We start from the raw sequence: 17,868 nt of genomic DNA on the forward strand, positions 1-17,868 counted from the left end.
GACTTTTGTATAAGACTCAATTAAAAACAGTTTGCTTTTTAATTTTTCTTAAGTCTGCCACCAACTATTATGTTATTTTTATTGCTAAACATTGTTAGTTTATTATGCAGAGAGTTAAAAAGCAAACTGTACGTGGTGGATCACTGTACTTGTAACCACTATATATCCTCAATAAATCTGAATTGTGTGCTTTCAGAATTTTTTTTGTCTTCTTGTTTTTGTGCTTTGTTCATTAGGCCAGATGGAAGCTAATTGGATGCAAGTAATTTATCCACCTTTCCACAGGGATTTCTTTTTCAGCCTTTCCTCTCATTTAAGCACCTTTATCCTGTCTTAATGTAACAATTGTTCATGAAGAAGAAATAAGGTCACTCCATTTCTCTTATCGAATAAAACTCTCAATGGTAGAGGCTTAGTGTATTTAAGTGGTACTATTTTAGAGTGACTGGATGTGTCTGTCTAGCCTTGTTCCAGTTAAAAGGATTTTACTAATAGTACTAATAGTACCTAAAGGGAAATGGTGGCTCAGTGGCCAAGATGCTGAGCTTGTCAATCGAAAGGTCAGCAGTTCGGTGGTTCGAATCCCTAGTGCCACATAACAGGGTAAGCTCCTGTTACATGCTCCAGCTTCTGCCAACCTAGCAGTTCAAAAGCATGTAAAAATGCAAATAGAAAAATAGGGACCACCTTTGGTGGGAAGGTAACAGTGTTCTGTGTGCCTTTGGCATTTAGTCATGCTGGCCACATGACCATGGAGACATCTTCAGACAGTGCTGGCTCTTCAGCTTTGAAACAGAGATGAGCAATGCTTCCTAGAGTCAGGAATGACTAGCACATATGTGTGAGGGGAACCATTACCCTTACCTTAATAGTATTGTATTATAACTCTAACCGTTAAGATGATAACATCAGTAATTTTGGTACATGTACTATCTTGTTTAATCTGTTTTTAAAAAATGGCACATGACAGTTCATTTTAGATAAACAAGATTTTCTTGTTTTGATATTTTAGAGAAGGATAGTTTTTCGTTATAGGTGGGTTTTAAGATAGGCTAAAGGCTTTTTACCTAATTGTGTATCTGTCATAAAGCCATTGTTTGATCATCTTATAATAAAGTATCCCCACTTTGCAGTACAAATATGAAATGTTATTTTTGTCATGGTTTTATACTGTCAGATTGTTGTAGTTTTGTGTGTTCCAAAGGGGAATTATTTCATAGTATATTTACGGCAAAAATGCATCAAAATGGGTTTTTTTTCATGTTTATTGGATATTGTGTAACCTAAGCAGAACTTAGAAATAGTTAAAGTCCTTAAAGATTCAGTTATTCAGACATATGAATAAACAAACAAACATAAGTACACAAGTTAGCTATTCTAAAGTTGAAATTGTATGCTTTTTCTCTATTGATCTGTCCATTCTAATCTGTCCGTTCTGATTCTTCATCTATGGATTCCTGAATATCCAGAAAAATTCATAGAAAGGAAATTCCACATTCTGTCTAGTTAGTATAACCTTATAGTTCTTGTAGAAAGATGCTTCTGTAGTATAATTTTAGTTTTCCAGGTTAGCTGCTTGGGCACTCGGTCAACCCTTTTCATATTGTAAGTTAAGTTCTAATGTTAATGTTCTTCCACTTTATTTGAAATTCTTTCATTTTATTTAAAATGTCTTTATGTAAAGAAGCAATGGATGGAAACTAATCAAAGAGAGAAGCAACCTAGAACTAAGGAGAAATTTCCTAACAGAACAATTAACCAGAGGAATGGCTTTCCTTTAGAAGTTGTAGGTGCTCCTTCACTGGAGGCTTTTAAGAAGAGACTGGACAGTCACTTATCTGGAATAGTATAGGGAAGTGATGGCGAACCTTTCAGAGACTGAGTGCCCAAACTGCAACCCAAAACTTACTTATTTATCGCAAAGTGTCAACATGGCAATTTAACCTTAATAATGAGGTTTTATTACCTAAAATAATGATAACGCAGAGTTCAGCTAATTGTTCTAAAATGTGATAAATACACTTTTATGCCCCTTCTTTTTTTCTGCTTTTGAAATATTACATTTAGCAACAATAAAAAAGAAAAACTTTTGTAATATCATTTCTCTTCCTTTCCCTCTCTTTCTTCCTCCTCTTTCTCTCTCTCTCTTTCTTTCACTCTCTCTTTCTCTCTTTACCTCCCCTCTGTTTCTTTCTCTCCCTCGGTTTCCCTCCGCCCCTCCGTCTCTCTCTTTCCCCCCTCTCTTTTCCTTTCCCTCCCCCTCTCTGTCTCTCTCTCTCTTTCCCACTTCTTTCTTTCTTGCTCTCGCTCTTTCCCTGCCTCTCTCTCTTTCCCTCCTCCCTATCTCTTTCCTCCATCCCTTCCTTCTCTCTCTCTGTCTCTCTTTCCCCTCTCTTTCTCTCTCTCTTTCCTCTCTTCCCCTCTCTCTTTCCTTTCCCTCCCCTCTCTGTCTCTCTCTCTCTTTCCCACTTCTTTCTTTCTTGCTCTCGCTCTTTTCCCTGCCTCTCTCTTTCCCTCCCTCCCTATCTCTTTCCTCCATCCCTTCCTTCTCTCTCTCTGTCTCTCTCTTTCCCCCCTCTCTTTTTCTCTCTCTCTTTTTCCCTCTCCGTTTTTCTCTCTCTCTCTCTCTTTCCCTCCCTCCCACTCTCTTTCCATCCATTCCTCTCTTCCCCCTCTCTTTCCCTGCCTCTCTCTCTTTCCCTCCCTCTTTTTCTCTTTCTCTCTGTCTCTCTCTGTCTGTTTCTCCCTCTCTCTTTTTCCCTGCTTTTCTCTTTCCCTCTGTCTCTTTCCCTCCCTTCCCCTCTCTCTTTCCCTCCCTTTCTTTCTGCCTCCGTCTCTTTTGATCTCTCTTTCCCTCCGTCCCTCTCTTCCCCCCTCTCTCCCCTGGGGGTGGTGGTGGAAAGGAACCCCTGAAGTGGTGCTGGGTGGTGGGAATCTGATGTTTGGAGGCCAATGGGCCAAGGAGCAGCGCGCTCACACTCAGCTGATTGTCTAAGAGCTGAAGTCCAGCTGGTCAAGGGGAGGCAGGGCATCGCAATATAGGCAGCTCTGCAGAAAAAGCAACCAGGAGGCAAGAATGAGCTTATGCGGATTCAGGTTGCATTGTGGCTCTGCATCATAATGGGCTCCAGGAGGCGGACAGGACCTCATCTCCCCCGTTATGAAGCACGCTAAATTTCACTGTGCTGCACAAGGGGCAGGCCATGGAGGCCGCAACAGCAAATGCACCAAGAAGGCAGAATGCTGTTTCACACACTTTTTTTAGTTCTGCAAACGATGGCGAGAAACATGACAGAGAAATGCAATGAATCTGGGCTGGGGTGACGGTGCACATGCCCGCAGAGAAGGTTCTGCATGCCAGCTCTGGCACATGTGCATAGGTTCACCACCACGGGTATAGGTTTTCCTGCTTGAACTGGGGATTGGTCTAGGAAACCTTCAAGGTCTCTCCTAACATTCTTACTCTGTTCTGTCTATTTGCTAATTACACTTTTACAGTTTTATGTTTGTCCATGATTGTGATTTTCATATATGAGTCGCTTCTTGTCTCAGAATTATGAAATCTAGGATGTGGGAAGATAACTGGAAATAAGACAAATTAAATTCTGTTTGTCACAGATGCACAAGGCATTCTCTTTGATTAGATAGAAACATCCAGTTACCTAAATGGGAAGAACATAATTTAGGAAAGATAACTAACACATCATAAGGGACTGTGGTGGAGCACTGATTAAAATGCAATTTTGCATGCTAACTCTGCTCACTGCCAGGAGTTCGATCCTGACTGGCTCAAGATTGATTCAGCCTTTCATCCTTCTGAAGTCAGTAAAATTAGGACCTAGATAGTTAGGGGCAATATGCTCTCTGTAAATCACCTAGAGAGAGCTATAAAGTACTATGAAGCGGTATATAAGTCTAAGTATTATTGCTATCATCAGCAAAATGCTTAAAAATCTGTCCCAATAGAGGCAATAATGATTATTATCACTGATATGTCTGTCACATAATTATTGATATTCTGATTTGGAACATGTTTGCAAATACGTTTGAGACGTTAGATAAAAGGATTCTTATTTATAGCTGATTAAAGTACTTTATGGATTTAGATTTAAAAAATATGAATAAAATTGTGTGGGTGGTGTTCATGCGTGCATATGGTGTGCATATGTGTCTCTGTATATATATGTTTAAAATTACTACCATCATTGACTTGATGCCAAATTGGCATAATCTGGCTTGTTTCTGGTTGATGAGAGGATTTGCAGATTGTAAGATTATGCATTTTCTTCATTGGAGGAGATGTTTGTTAACAATGTGAGAATTCGCTCATCAAAGAGAAACTACTGTCAGTAGTTGATATTGAAAATAATGAGGCTAGCCTATTTGTAGTCCTTGTTTCACAATTAGAAATCATTATTTGTTACTTCTCCCTAAAAATGATAAAATTGCAAATGTGAACCAAGGTCTTGATTTTCCAGGGTAAGTTTTTAGAATACAAATGAGGAAAACAGTAATTTTAAAAAGCAGGTTGAAATATATTTTTAAGTTTTCAAGTCAAAAGAGCAAATTTTATAGACACAGATATTTAATTCCACATTGCTTTCAGAGAAATACAAGACTCTATTAGCATCTTCTGTTTTCCTAAACATGCTGCTTTTCAATAGGGGCCCTCTATAACTTGTGAAGCTGTTGGCATGCTCTGCAGATGTACCCTTTGCTTTGAGCTCAAGGTCATGCCCAGGTACCAGCATCACATTGTGGGAAGATAAAAAATAGATTATCGCTAGATATATCGGTGGTAGTTTTAGCTAATGCAGCAGTGAAATAAATTTTCCTGTTCTTCATGGCCTTACACTAAATGTCTCACTGAAGTTAATGAATTCATATTGTAATTTATGTTCCTAAACAATTATTGTGCTACTCCTTCATGGGAAGCCTCTTTTGGTATTTTGAAATCACTAATGATTCAGAAATTTAAGGAAAAATGTATGTAGTTTGAAAATATTTATCTAAAGTAGTAATTTTAATTATGCTTTCATCTTTGTTTTGCTAGTTCTTAAATAGGCAGGGTGAGATTTTCTCTGTACTGTCTATTTAAGGGTTTTCACAAAAACCCTTTGAAAAGAAAAATAATTATCTGGCAAGTTGCAGGGAAGTGGGCAGAATATCTGTGGTATATACAACATAGTAAATATAAACACAACACAAAAACACAACACACATGCACACAAAAACACAACAAAAGGCACTGCCAGATACTATAACCTACATAGCACAGGCAGGCAAATAGCATATAGATGCTGTTGGATGTGATCCAGCCATAGTAAAGCACTATTTTATGTCTTTTTAGTGTAATAAATATAAAATCGCGAATTGTACACTATCTTTGTGGATCTCACCAAGGCTTTTGACACTTTCAGTTGTGAAGGTCTGTGGTGTATCATGTTGAAGTTCGGGTGCCCCGATAGATTCATCTTGATGGTACGTCAGTTCCATGATGGCATGACGGCTTGTGTTCTGGATGACGAAGAAGCTTCAGAGGCCTTTCCCATCACAAATGGTATCGAGCAAGGTTGCTTATTGGCACTGACTCTGTTCAGTATAATGTTTCCAGCCATGCTGTCAGATGCCTTCCAGAACAGCTCCTTGGGAGTTAGCCTGAGCTACAGGACCAATGGGAAACTGCTTAACCTGTAAAGACTCCAGGGTGTTACCAAGATAAAGGAGACTGTGCTATGAGACCTCCTTTTTCCTGACGATTGTGCCCTGAATGCTGGATCAGAGCAGGAAATGCAAGCCAATGTGGACAAATTCACAGCGGCATGTGACAACTTCGGCCTCCTCATGAACACAAAGAAAATCAAAGTAACGTACCAGCCAGCTCTGAAAGCCCAACACCAAGAGCACACCATCACAGTGAAGGGACAAAAGCTGCAAGCATTGAACCAATTTACATATTTTTTATTTATTTATTTTATTTATTTTGTCACAACAATATATGTAGGAATCATACAAAAGATTATATAGCATATAAACATATATTTTGGCAGCACCCTCTCCCACGCGGTGACAATGGACATTTTTTTTTTTTTTTTTACATTTATACCCCGCCCTTCTCCGAAGACTCAGGGCGGCTTACAGTGTATAAGGCAATAGTCTCATTCTATTTGTATATTTTTTACAAAGTCAACTTATTTCCCCCCCAACAATCTGGGTCCTCATTTTACCTACCTTATAAAGGATGGAAGGCTGAGTCAACCTTGGGCCGGGCTCGAACCTGCAATAATTGCAGGCTTCGGTGTTCTTAATAACAGGCTATTACCAGCCTGAGCTATCCGCAGTCAACTCAGTCAACTGCAGTCAACTGCAGAATCGCCAAGGCAAGCTTTGTATTCGGCAGACTACTGACCAACGTATGGGACTGTCATGGAATAAGCTTTGCTACAAAGCTCAAAGTTTTGACCAGTAGTGTTAACTTCCCTGATGTACAGGAGGCATATACAGGAGGCATGTTAGGCAACTGAATCACTTCCACATGACCTGCCTCCGCAGACTTTTGAGAATCCGATGGCAGGACAAGGTGCCAGACACAGAAGTCCTCTCCAGAGCAGGCCTGCCATCAGTTTATACCCTGCTGATGAAAGCCCAGGCACACTGGGCAGGCCGTGTGGTAAGGATACCAAACCATCACATCCCCAAACTGTCTCTAGGAAAGTGATTGCATGGGGGACAAAGGAAGCAATACAAAGACATGCTGAAAGCCTCTCTCATGTCCCTGGATATCAACACCATCTCCTGGGAAACCCTGGCACAAGATTGATCAACATGGCACATGTTGATTCACTACGGCTGACAGACATTTGAAGACAGGACAATCATAGCACAAGAGAACCACATACTCTGCAAAATCAGAGCTGTAAATGCTGCAGCAGTGGTGCCCACACATGTTTGCCCGAAATGTGGCAGAAAATTCCGTGCCCGTATTGGCCTTACCAGCCACTTGCAGACACACCATGGACAATCCACTACTGCTGGATATCAAGGGCCTCTTTGAAAACAATGGGCGAACATCAAATATAAATATATATTTTCCTGTATCTTAAGATAATAGAAATTTTGGCTGAATATTTTCCTTAATGTATTTAAATGAAGAGGTTCAGAGAAACATATATATATATATAAAGAATACTTCTACACTGAGATATAAAAGGTGTATTAATATGTTTCATTAGGGAATTATTTTTTATATTAATTTATGAGATCACAATGCAAGTTCCCCTCTTATATACTTCTGTATGTAAGTATAAAAAGGGTGGAATTTGTGTTGCAATGTACACTTTGCCATAGCCCCTGTGGTTGTTAGTTTCTATTATTCATGTCAGCGGTTCCAGCTTTTCTGGATCTACAGACCACCAGTTGTAGCAGGCAGTGGGCGGAGGGGAAGGGGATGCTTTTGTGCATGCAACTTAATCCCACCCATGCACAAAATTAGCTTTGTGAGATTGTCACCATTTGTGCAGCCGGATTCCAGGCCACAGATCTGCGTTTAGGGACCCACGTTTTGTGTGATATTTTTTTCCTAGAAGTTGCAGTAGCTTTTACATCTGAAAGCAATAGTGTTGAGGATTATTTTGAAAGCTAGTGCAATATATTGCTTGAGATATTGGAGTTGGACAGTTAAATTCAAGTTCTTACTTGAATGAGAAACTCATTTTGACCAGACACATACACACATACACACAAGCTACCAGTATTCACAGAGCTATTGTGGGTGATATAGTGAGGGGTTTGTCCAAATATGCTGTTTTGAGATCTTAGAGGAAAGTTGAAATATAAATGTAACTATAATAGATTAGAATTCAACGCATCTATGAGGATGGTTTGAAAAAAATACAATGAGAAGGCTGTATGGAGAAATCTCTTTTAATTGAATATTGTTAGTGATTTTACATAGCTTACTGTTTTATGTCTGTCTTGCATATTGTGGGCAACAAAAGCGTATACCGTGAAATAGAAAATTACAGCTGTACATTGGTATTCCTGAAACATCGTGTCTTGATCTCCCAAGGGAATTTTTCAACAAAAGATTTATGTTAATTGGTTTAGTACCGACATATCTGAACCTGCAAAAAATTAATAATTATTCTCTCTCTCCCCCTCTCTTTCTTTCACTCCCTCCCTCCCTCCCTCCTGTATATAAATATTAAAAGTGTGCAGACATGACTTCATATTTTTGTGACTCCTCTGGCATCATATAGTTCTGTTGCTGATTTGCTTTCAGATTCCTTCATGTTATGAAAAAATGATGACTAAAAGAAGATTAAACATAAAATAACATTGCTTTATAATTCTTTACATTTTCTCTTGTATTCAGCTAGTTTGCTTCCGTCATCTGAGTCTGGATCTGTATCTTGGATTGTCTTATGGGATGTGAGAAGTATTTGCATTTGAACATAGCCAGAAGGAGTGCAGATTACCTCACTTAATTTAAATAATATCAGTGTGTCTTATGCAAGATTTTTCTAGGAGACTCTTGCAAGAAATGCGAATTTTTATCAAGCAGTATAGTTCCTGCAGGCTGTTTAGTCAATAGTCCTGCCTCTATACCGGTGTTGTTGAACCTTTTTGGCACCAAGTGCCAAAACGGGAGCGCACGTGCGTGTGGGGGAGCGCTAGAAACTGGAAGAGCAGCTCCCCAGCACACACGTGCAGGAATGTTTCTGGTTTCTGGCGCGCATGTGCACACAAAGACCAACTTCCCAGCACGCACATACATGCCAGGGAGCTGCTCTTCCGGTTTTCAGCACTCCTGCGCATGTGAAGACCATCTGGCATACCCGGAGAGATGGCTCTGCGTGCCTCTTTTGGCACGCATGCTATAGGTTCACCATCACGGCTCTATACAGTCACCCTTTTAAGATTGTTGTTCTAATAGGCTGTATGTCCATGAACAATCCCTTCATTTAAAAGGCTCTGGAGTGGAAAAAATCAGTACAACAAACAACGATACTAATTTTTCAAGAGGCAAGCTTTTGTGAATTTTTTATTCTATGCTTTTAGCGGGCTTTGGTTTTCAGAAGTTAATTTTTCATTATGTGAGCTCAGTATGCAAGAATGAATATTGTATTCTTTGACATATTCATTGCCTGAGTAGTTTTATAGGATGGTCTATTATATTGATATAGCAGTTAAACTCACTGAAACGCTGTAAAGGGGCATAAAATGGTTATAACTTCCTTAACAGTTTTAAGTTATAGGCAAGAGCAGGATGTAACTTTGATCAAGAAAAAAGCAAACTAAAAAACACTTCTCTTTCTATTACTAACTGTTGTCCTTTCATTTAAGTGTTAAATCTAATAATTTGTAATTAACAGCTTTGTTATACGCTATCAGTGCCCCTGGGAAAAGAAGGCACTGCTCAAATTCTGGTGCATTGTGAATTTTCTGAATGTAAATCAAAAGCAGTGCCTGCTGCGGATGGCAGCCCTGATAGAGAGAAAATGCAGCTCTAATCAAAGCTATTCCCCACCCCTTCTTTCATTCAGTCCCTTGAGATTTTATTCATTTTTCTCTTTGTTGTTTATCTCCCTCTCCAAATTAAAGCCGGATGATGAAGTGACCACTGTTCAAGTGAAGGAACTGAACCAAGATGTGCTGGTGCTTAGGAGAGTGTTATCACAGAGCCCAACCCCCACATCTGGGAGTGCCGAGAATGATTGGAGGTAAGAGTTTTTCCTTGGGTGCTCAGACTCAGCTGGAGTCATGCTGACGCAGAGCTCTCGGCAGCTGGCTGAATTTGGTTGCTGGCAACCAAAGTGAGAGGGCAGCATTGAGGGAATGTCATTTTCATTTGCCATACAGTATGGGAAGTTCGAGACTGAGGATCTTTGACCCTCACATAGAGAAGAAGGATTCTGCTTTGTTTCCAGGCAGAGAATTGCCTTTGCACACATTTGATGTGCCTTATTTTAAATACATTGATGAAGAAGATGAGGAAGATGAATGGAGCAGCCGTTCTCAGTCTTCAACAGAGGATGACTCTGTGGACTCTCTCCTTTCTGACAGATATGTTGTGGTGTCAGGGACACCAGAGAAGATTTTGGAGCATCTCCTGAATGACTTGCACCTGGAAGAAGTACAGGACAAAGACACAGGTACATTATAATAACATCATGCTCACGAAAAGCAGTTTCTCTGTATCCCCTTGTATTCTTAGCAGACACAGTTGATCAGCTACTATGCAAATATGTATCACATGATATTTTTCCTAACAGCATTTTATTTAAAATTATTATAATTTTACAATGTTTTGGATAGTGCTGTTTCAAATACATAGCATTCATAGTAACATCTTATTCTGTTAATATAGTGCATCATCTATATTTAACAATAAAAACATCAAACTTGAAAAGGAGGGTGTTTTTTAAAAAAATATGTCACATTAACTTTCAGTACCTATATATATCTTGATAGATAAAAGAAAACAATCTAGCAATGGGTGTGTGATAATGAGACAATCAGAAGATAGCAAGCTGATTTATATAGCTGTAGGGTTTATAAGTCAGCAATTATTTAAAGTACTCCAAAGCTACTTAGTTCCAACTGTTTCTTAATTTTTTAGCATTAATAGTTTACCTAGATCACATAATGTACAACAGAATAACCCCCTTTAGTAATTGGCTGCCTTCAGCTAGAGATTGTACTTTTGTTTCATCCAGGAGCAATTATTATATTGATCAGACTGCTTGACGTGCAGGTCATTTTTCAGCTGTAATGCTGTCACCAACGCTCTTTCAGTAGTTTATCAAGACTACCTACAATTTATTTACAGTTTTAATTAAAGCAGATGGTTAGCTGTCCCTACACAGTTGAAGAAGGGTTGTGAAATACAGGAAGCTGGAAATGGAATCAATATTTTTTATTGTTCTCAGAGGAAAGCTGTTTCCCAAATGTGATTATTAAAAAATAAACACTTTTGAAAGAATTAAAAAGATTAAAGTATAAATAACATCGACAAATTCTTAGGCATTCTTCAGTTAGATTTTTCTAGCTGTAAATCAGTAGGACATAGTTTGGCATAAGATACTTGTGCTTACTATATAGGTTTTCTAAATTATAAGTAGAAAGAAAGAACTGGTGCTTGATTTATTGTACTATTCAATGATCTACTTCTCTGTCAATAGGGATTAATACTTTGTGCATGGAAACCATGGCTGTTTAATAGCTGTGCTTCCTCAGGCATAATCATAGTAATGTTGTATGTAATTTCTCCAGCACTAAATCATAAGTGATATAAAAAGTGGTGAGCCATGTCAGGATTGTCTTAGCTAGGCACCATGAATCCCACTGTGTTCTTAACATTTGAATATTTGTATGGAATAATCTCTTCTATAGATTCCTGTTATATTTATTTTGAATCTTTCACAAATCTTATAGAACACATTGGGTTCCCCAATAATTATGCATTATGGTTACTTGTTTTTAACATCTGAAAAAAGTACAAATTAATGTTCATTTCTCCAGTAACTCTTTGTTACTTTCCTGTTCCCCTTCCCATTTCTCACACTTATTCCAGTGCTCATTGATACTGTATTCCATCTTTCCAGATTAAGGCAAAAAATAACTATCCAAGTATAATAACTATATATATATATATATATATATGTATGTATGTATGTATGTATGTATGTATGTATGTATGTATGTATGTATGTATATATATATGTATATATAACTATCCAAGTATAACAAGAACAGTTTTTCCCCGAAGGCCATCACTCTGCTAAACAAATAATTCCCTCAACACTGTCAGACTATTTACTGAATCTGCACTACTATTAATCATTTCATAGTTCTCATCACCAATCTCTTTCCACTTATGACTGTATGACTATAACTTGTTGTTGGCAATCCTTATGATTTATATTGATATATTGACCATCAATTGTGTTGTAAATGTTTTACCTTGATGAACGTATCTTTTCTTTTATGTACACTGAGAGCATATGCACCAAGACAAATTCCTTGTGTGTCTAATCACACTTGGCCAATAAAAAAAAAAATGGCTACAATGAAATATATTTAGTGATATACTTTCCAGAATATTTTTGCAAATATCTCTACCTCTCAAAAGAGCTGACAATAGCAGGCTTGTTGATGATCAATGTAACCCTAATAACAGTAAAAGAACACAAAATTTATGTATTAAAATAATTAAATAGCTGCGGTAGTTGACCTCAATATATTTGTAGGTGCAGATATAACAGCTGAGGTGTGAAAACTTACACAGCACATTTTGATGGTGGTTGTACTGTAGCAATATTAGCTATACTTCATTCTAATACAAGTAGTTCCTGATTTAGAACAATTTATTTAGTGACCGTTTGAAATTATAACAGCACTGAAAAATGTGACTTATGACCATTTTTTACACTTACGACCATTGCAGTATCTCTATGGTCACATGATCAAAATTCAGATGCTTGCCAACTGACCCATATTTATGACGGTTGCAAGATCTCAGGGTCATGTTATCCCCTTTTGTAACCACCTGAGAAGCAAGATCAGTGGGGAAGCCAGGTTCACCTAACAACCATGTTAACTGTGAAACTTAAGAGCTGCAGTGATTCACTTAACAACTGTGGCAAGAAAGATCATAAAATGGGGACAAAATTCACTTAACGACAGAAATTTTGGGTTCATTGTAGTCATAAGTTGAGGACTGCATGTACTTTTAAATAAAGGAAGAACACGAAAAGTATTCTTCAGTAGTGCTGGGAATACATCCATTCTAAGGCCTTTGATCAATAAAGGATGTCCTCCTAAACATTCTAACATTTGCTAGTGAAATACTAACCTTTAGGCAGCTTTCAGCTGAATGACAGACCTGAACACGTAAACGATAGCAATAGCATTTAGTCTTATATACCGTCCCATAATGCTTTACAGCACTCTCTGGGCAGTTTACAATTTACAAGCATACATCCTGAACAATCTGGGTCCTCATTTTACTGACCTCAGAAGTATGGAAGGTTGAGTCAACCTTGAGCTCCATCAGGTTCGAACTCCTGGCTGTGGGCAGAGTTTGCTTGCAATACTGTACTTTAAACACTCTGCCATAGGAGCTCCTAAATGATGAACTGAATGCAACCGCTGAGAAGGTATTAGAATGCATTATTCAGGCTCCTTTGGCTTTTTAACTTCAGTAGAGGTCAACCACTGCTGTTCCTTTTGGTATATTTCTCTTATGCTTTCTCTTACATTCATTCTCTGCTTATGTTGCATGGCCTTCTTGGGAAAGAACTTAACTACTGATCACACAGAATGTTATCAGGTTATTTCCTGACAGTCTGATAAAGTTTTTGAAGCATTTTGTCTTTTTTGTTTCTCAGTGATTTATGCATTTGAGATTTACCTTAAGATAGCAAATGAGTGCATACAATATATAGTAAACTTAATCCAGAGTTCTACCACCAGTATATCTTTTGGGAACCTTTTAGACAATATTTAGCTCAATATTTATACTAATATATAATTCCAAAAAGTTTACTAGATCAAATCTGTGCACTCTTTTTACGTGTTTTAATAGCACGGGCAAATTTATAGTTTTTCCCAGCAAATTTATGAATAAGATATAGAAAGTCCATTAAAAAGTTAAGATTTATTCACATAACTGAATTTTAACTATTTTGATAGATGGTAATTTTTTAAAACGTTGTGTAAAAGTCATTCATTGTTGGGGCCCAAGGTTTAATTACAAATTTTAGATATTAGAAAATCCAAATAAATAAAATGTCATTAAGTTATTAATGTCTACTGTTTCAAGTTCGTGCTTTGAAAAAAAAATGGAAACAGTCTTTGATTCTTGATCTTTTACACTATTCCTTGATCACACTACTTTTCCGCATGCAGTTAAATTTATTCATTATAAGAAATGAAAAGGAAAAGGATTAGAGATTGATGTAAACTAGCTGCCACATGAACTTATAGCTGGCTTAAAGAATTGAAGACGTCCACTCAACCAAATGGATTCTAAAGCACGTTTTTGTGTTTGAATCTAAAGCCCTAATGAAAAACCTGTCACCATTGATTGTATTTGGAAGAGAAAAAGCTTGAAGTCTTAGATGAAAGAAGTTCAAAGGTTTTTTATAAACTTGTTATGTTTTATCAGCTACAACCAGTTATAGTACTAGAAGAATATGTAATGTACTGTATATCATCATCTTTAAAAGCGCTCCATGGCTTAGGACCCGGGTACTTACGAGACCGCCTGCTGCTACCTTATGCCTCCCACCGACCCGTACGCTCTCACAGAGAGGGCCTTCTCAGGGTGCCGTCCGCCAAACAATGTCGGCTGGCGGCCCCCAGGAGTAGGGCCTTCTCTGTGGGAGCACCAACACTCTGGAACGAACTCCCCCCTGGCTTACGTCAAGTGCCTGATCTTCGGACCTTTCGTCGTGAGCTTAAAACATATTTATTCATTCAAGCAGGACTGGCATAAATAGCTGTTTTAAATTGGGGTTTTAATAATATTTTAAATTTTTAAATGTTTTAATAATCGGCCACATAGTAATAGTTCTTTTAAATTCTTTTAATTGTATATATTCCGTGTTTTATTTTGGCTGTACACCGCCCTGAGTCCTTCGGGAGAAGGGCGGTATAGAAATTTAATAAAATAAATAAATAAATAAATAATTCAAATCAATTAGTACTATGTTGTTGTTATTATTATTATTATTATTATTATTATTATTATTATTATTATTATTATTATTATTATTATTATTATTAATTAGATTTTTATACCGCCCTTCTCCCGAAGGACTCAGGGCGGTTTAAGCCAATATAGTTACATATAAACTATGTAAGTTTCTTATAAGATACTAGTAAGATAGAGCAGATTTTCCTAAAAATCTTTCAGAAAATTATTTCAGCTTTGAACTTGATGAGTAAATAAATAAATAAATAAAATATGAGAACTCTTTGGCAATCTGTTTTAGCAAGCATATAATGCCATGATCTGTGATTGGTATTATACATCCACTAAAGTTTGTTCTCTAAATAATAATATTTTAAAATGATTGTGGTGGAATAGTAGGCAAACTAGTTTATAGCTTCATTTTTTAAAAGAAATCAAAATAGTGAATCCTATTAGTTTGTTGAACAAATAATATAAATTGAAGCCAGGTATAAGAAATTAAATAATTTTTTGTTGTTAACTGCTATATTTATTTTATGCACAAAAAAAATCACAAAATATTTTGCATCAGTGAAAAATTGCTTGTTGAAATATAATATAATAACAAAGAAGTTGGTAGCATCCTATGGATAGAATAATTTTCTTTGGATGTGATCACAATCTCCTACCTATATTATTAAGGATTTTTCTTATCAGTTATTCTTTCTTCATCTGTCTGAGTTAAAGTGTGGGTAAAAAATAATTGAAAATGGATATTTTAATGTTGGTATTTCTGCTTATTTGTGAGTTTGTATTTCCTTTCATTTGTGACTGTATATATCACAAGTTTCTGTTTTTTTCTTTTATTTATTTGCATCTCGACCTTATTATTTTTATAACTAACTCAAGGTGAGGAACATACCTAATACTCCTCCTTCCTCCAATTTCCCCCCTGTGAGATGGGTTGAGTTGTGTTGAGAGAGAGGGACTGGCTCAACATTCCCCAGTTGGCTTTCATGGCTAAGGCGGGACCTGAATTCATGGTCTTCCACTTTCTAGTTTGGTGCCTTAATCACTAAACCAAACTGGTACTCTCTTATTTTTTGCTTTCATTCCATTTAATTTCTTCAAATAATTCAAAGTACTCAGGGTGATTTAAAAAGGGAGAAAGGAAAAAAATGTTTATATGCTCGTTGAGTGGGCATTGAACTGACCTATACAGTTCAATGCGAAGTTCTTGGTGCTGTCTGAGTTTGGTTGTTTGCTTGCAGGCATTTCATTATCCAACATCATAAGACAGTTGTTATTTAGGTGGTTAATGAATTGGCTGCAAGCAAACACTCAAGTTCAGACTGCACCAAAAGCTCATAATTCAACTCTGAACTGCAGATATTTATCTTTTCTGTTGGAACTGTTCAATGTATTGTGATTGTCACACTGGATCACACTGTAGGTTGATTAGATCTGGCACTGACTGAATAGAGAAATACTTCAATTTCATTGAGTAAATAGCAATTCTGAACCAAGCAGATGTCATTTGCCAGAAAGGGATTCATAATAAGTTATAGTCACATAATCATAGTGCGTATACAAAATTCCACTCTTGATATCTGTGTTTCAATCTGATTATGCCTTCTTTTGCGATATTTAAGGAACTGGATGCTAAATAGATTTCAATTCAGTTCTTTTAATCATCTTGAATACGCTTCATTTCTGAGCTGAAGCTTGACTCCAATATACTAATGTATATTTTATATACATAAGCAAAATGTGTACAGAAACTGCTGTGTCAGAGATTTTGGGATTTTAAATTGGTACATTAGATGTATAGGTACATACAAATTTAAATCAAAATACATTCAAAATGTGGAAGACTTTAGGAGATTGATGCATCTATGCAGAAGTAGAGTTTTGTTTTTTAATGAATTAATACCATTGAATGAACTATTTGGTGTCAATTTATCAAAGCTGTGCAAATTCTTTAAAATAGCCATGTCTTTTCCACACAGCTATTTCAAACACTGCATGCCCACATAGTGTCATGTGAACTGAAATATTTGTTTTGAAGGGTTTGCTGAGATGTAGTATTGATGATTGAATATAATAACACAATCGTAATCTTTATTATGAGTGACGTGGTGGCTCAGTGGCTAAGACACTGATCTTGTCATTGAAAGGTTGGAAGTTCAGCGGTTCGAATCCCTAGTGCTGTGTATTTGGGTAAGTTCCCATTACTTGTTACCGCTTCTGCCAACCTAGCAATTCAAAAGCACGTAAAAAAATGCAAGTAGAAAAATAGGGACCACCTTTGGTGGGAAGATAACAGCATTCCGTGCATCTTTGGCATTTAGTCATGCCAGCCACATGACCACGGAGATGTCTTCGGACAGTGCTGGCTCTTTGGCTTTGAAATGGAGATGAGCACTGCCCCCTAGAGTTGGTAATGGCTAGCACATATATGCAAAGGGAACCTTTACCTTTACTAGTTTTTGCTATACTTATCCAAATAATAGGTGAAGCTCTCTGCCTAATTTTATAGATAATGAGACTGTACTTGTGCTATCAGAAAGCATGTGTGTCATCAGTAAAAATTCAAGGTTAGAACAGAGTTTTAATAAATTGGTCCTTATTTCTGCTTCTGGCTTTGCCAATAATGTGGCAATGTGATTTACCTTAATAGCATCAGTCTTCTTCGGATTCTGATTATATTGAGTTTGAAGTTTTTCCATAAAGAACATAAGTCTTTCTTTTCTTTTCATGTTGTCTTATATAGTGTTATTAATTAAACTATGTGTTCTTATGTATTTAATTTAGTTATTATAATAACTGATTACAGAGTTCGCTTGGTTTGAGACATGAATATGACCTTATTGCAATTTAATCCAAAATATATTAAAACAATTATGAATCTGTCTAAATGTCTGCATATGTGAATAAAAAAAACTATTCAGTTTGCTGCTTTATTTATGGCATTTATGAAATTTCATATTCCTTATGATATTTAATGATTGTTAGTAAACTTATGCAGAGAAAAATCCAGTTGTCATTCTGTCAGTATTTTATATATAAAGATTGGTTCTTGTTTTCAGAGATGCATACATTCACATCTAGAATCCACAATTGGTCTGAATGGTTTATTGATACTATAATGGCCAAAATCCAAATTAATTACCTATTATCAATGTATAATT

General features: G+C 36.9%; 1 protein-coding gene across 3 annotated transcripts in view; it reads left to right on the forward strand.

Moving 5' to 3' along the window:
• Positions 1-17,868, forward strand: part of RAPGEF5 (Rap guanine nucleotide exchange factor 5) — a 141,161-nt gene that overhangs the window by 76,755 nt on the left and 46,538 nt on the right. For 2 of the 3 annotated variants that reach the window (XM_058181979.1, XM_058181980.1), the window contains 2 exons: positions 9,604-9,722; positions 10,066-10,154. In XM_058181979.1, the coding sequence (XP_058037962.1) occupies positions 9,604-9,722; positions 10,066-10,154 (208 nt within the window). Of the gene's footprint in view, positions 1-9,005; positions 9,025-9,603; positions 9,723-10,065; positions 10,155-17,868 lie in introns of those variants that run through there. The other variant, XM_058181981.1, reaches the window with a different exon arrangement.

This window comes from Ahaetulla prasina, chromosome 4 (assembly GCF_028640845.1).
Source record: "Ahaetulla prasina isolate Xishuangbanna chromosome 4, ASM2864084v1, whole genome shotgun sequence".
Lineage (NCBI taxonomy): Eukaryota > Metazoa > Chordata > Lepidosauria > Squamata > Colubridae > Ahaetulla > Ahaetulla prasina.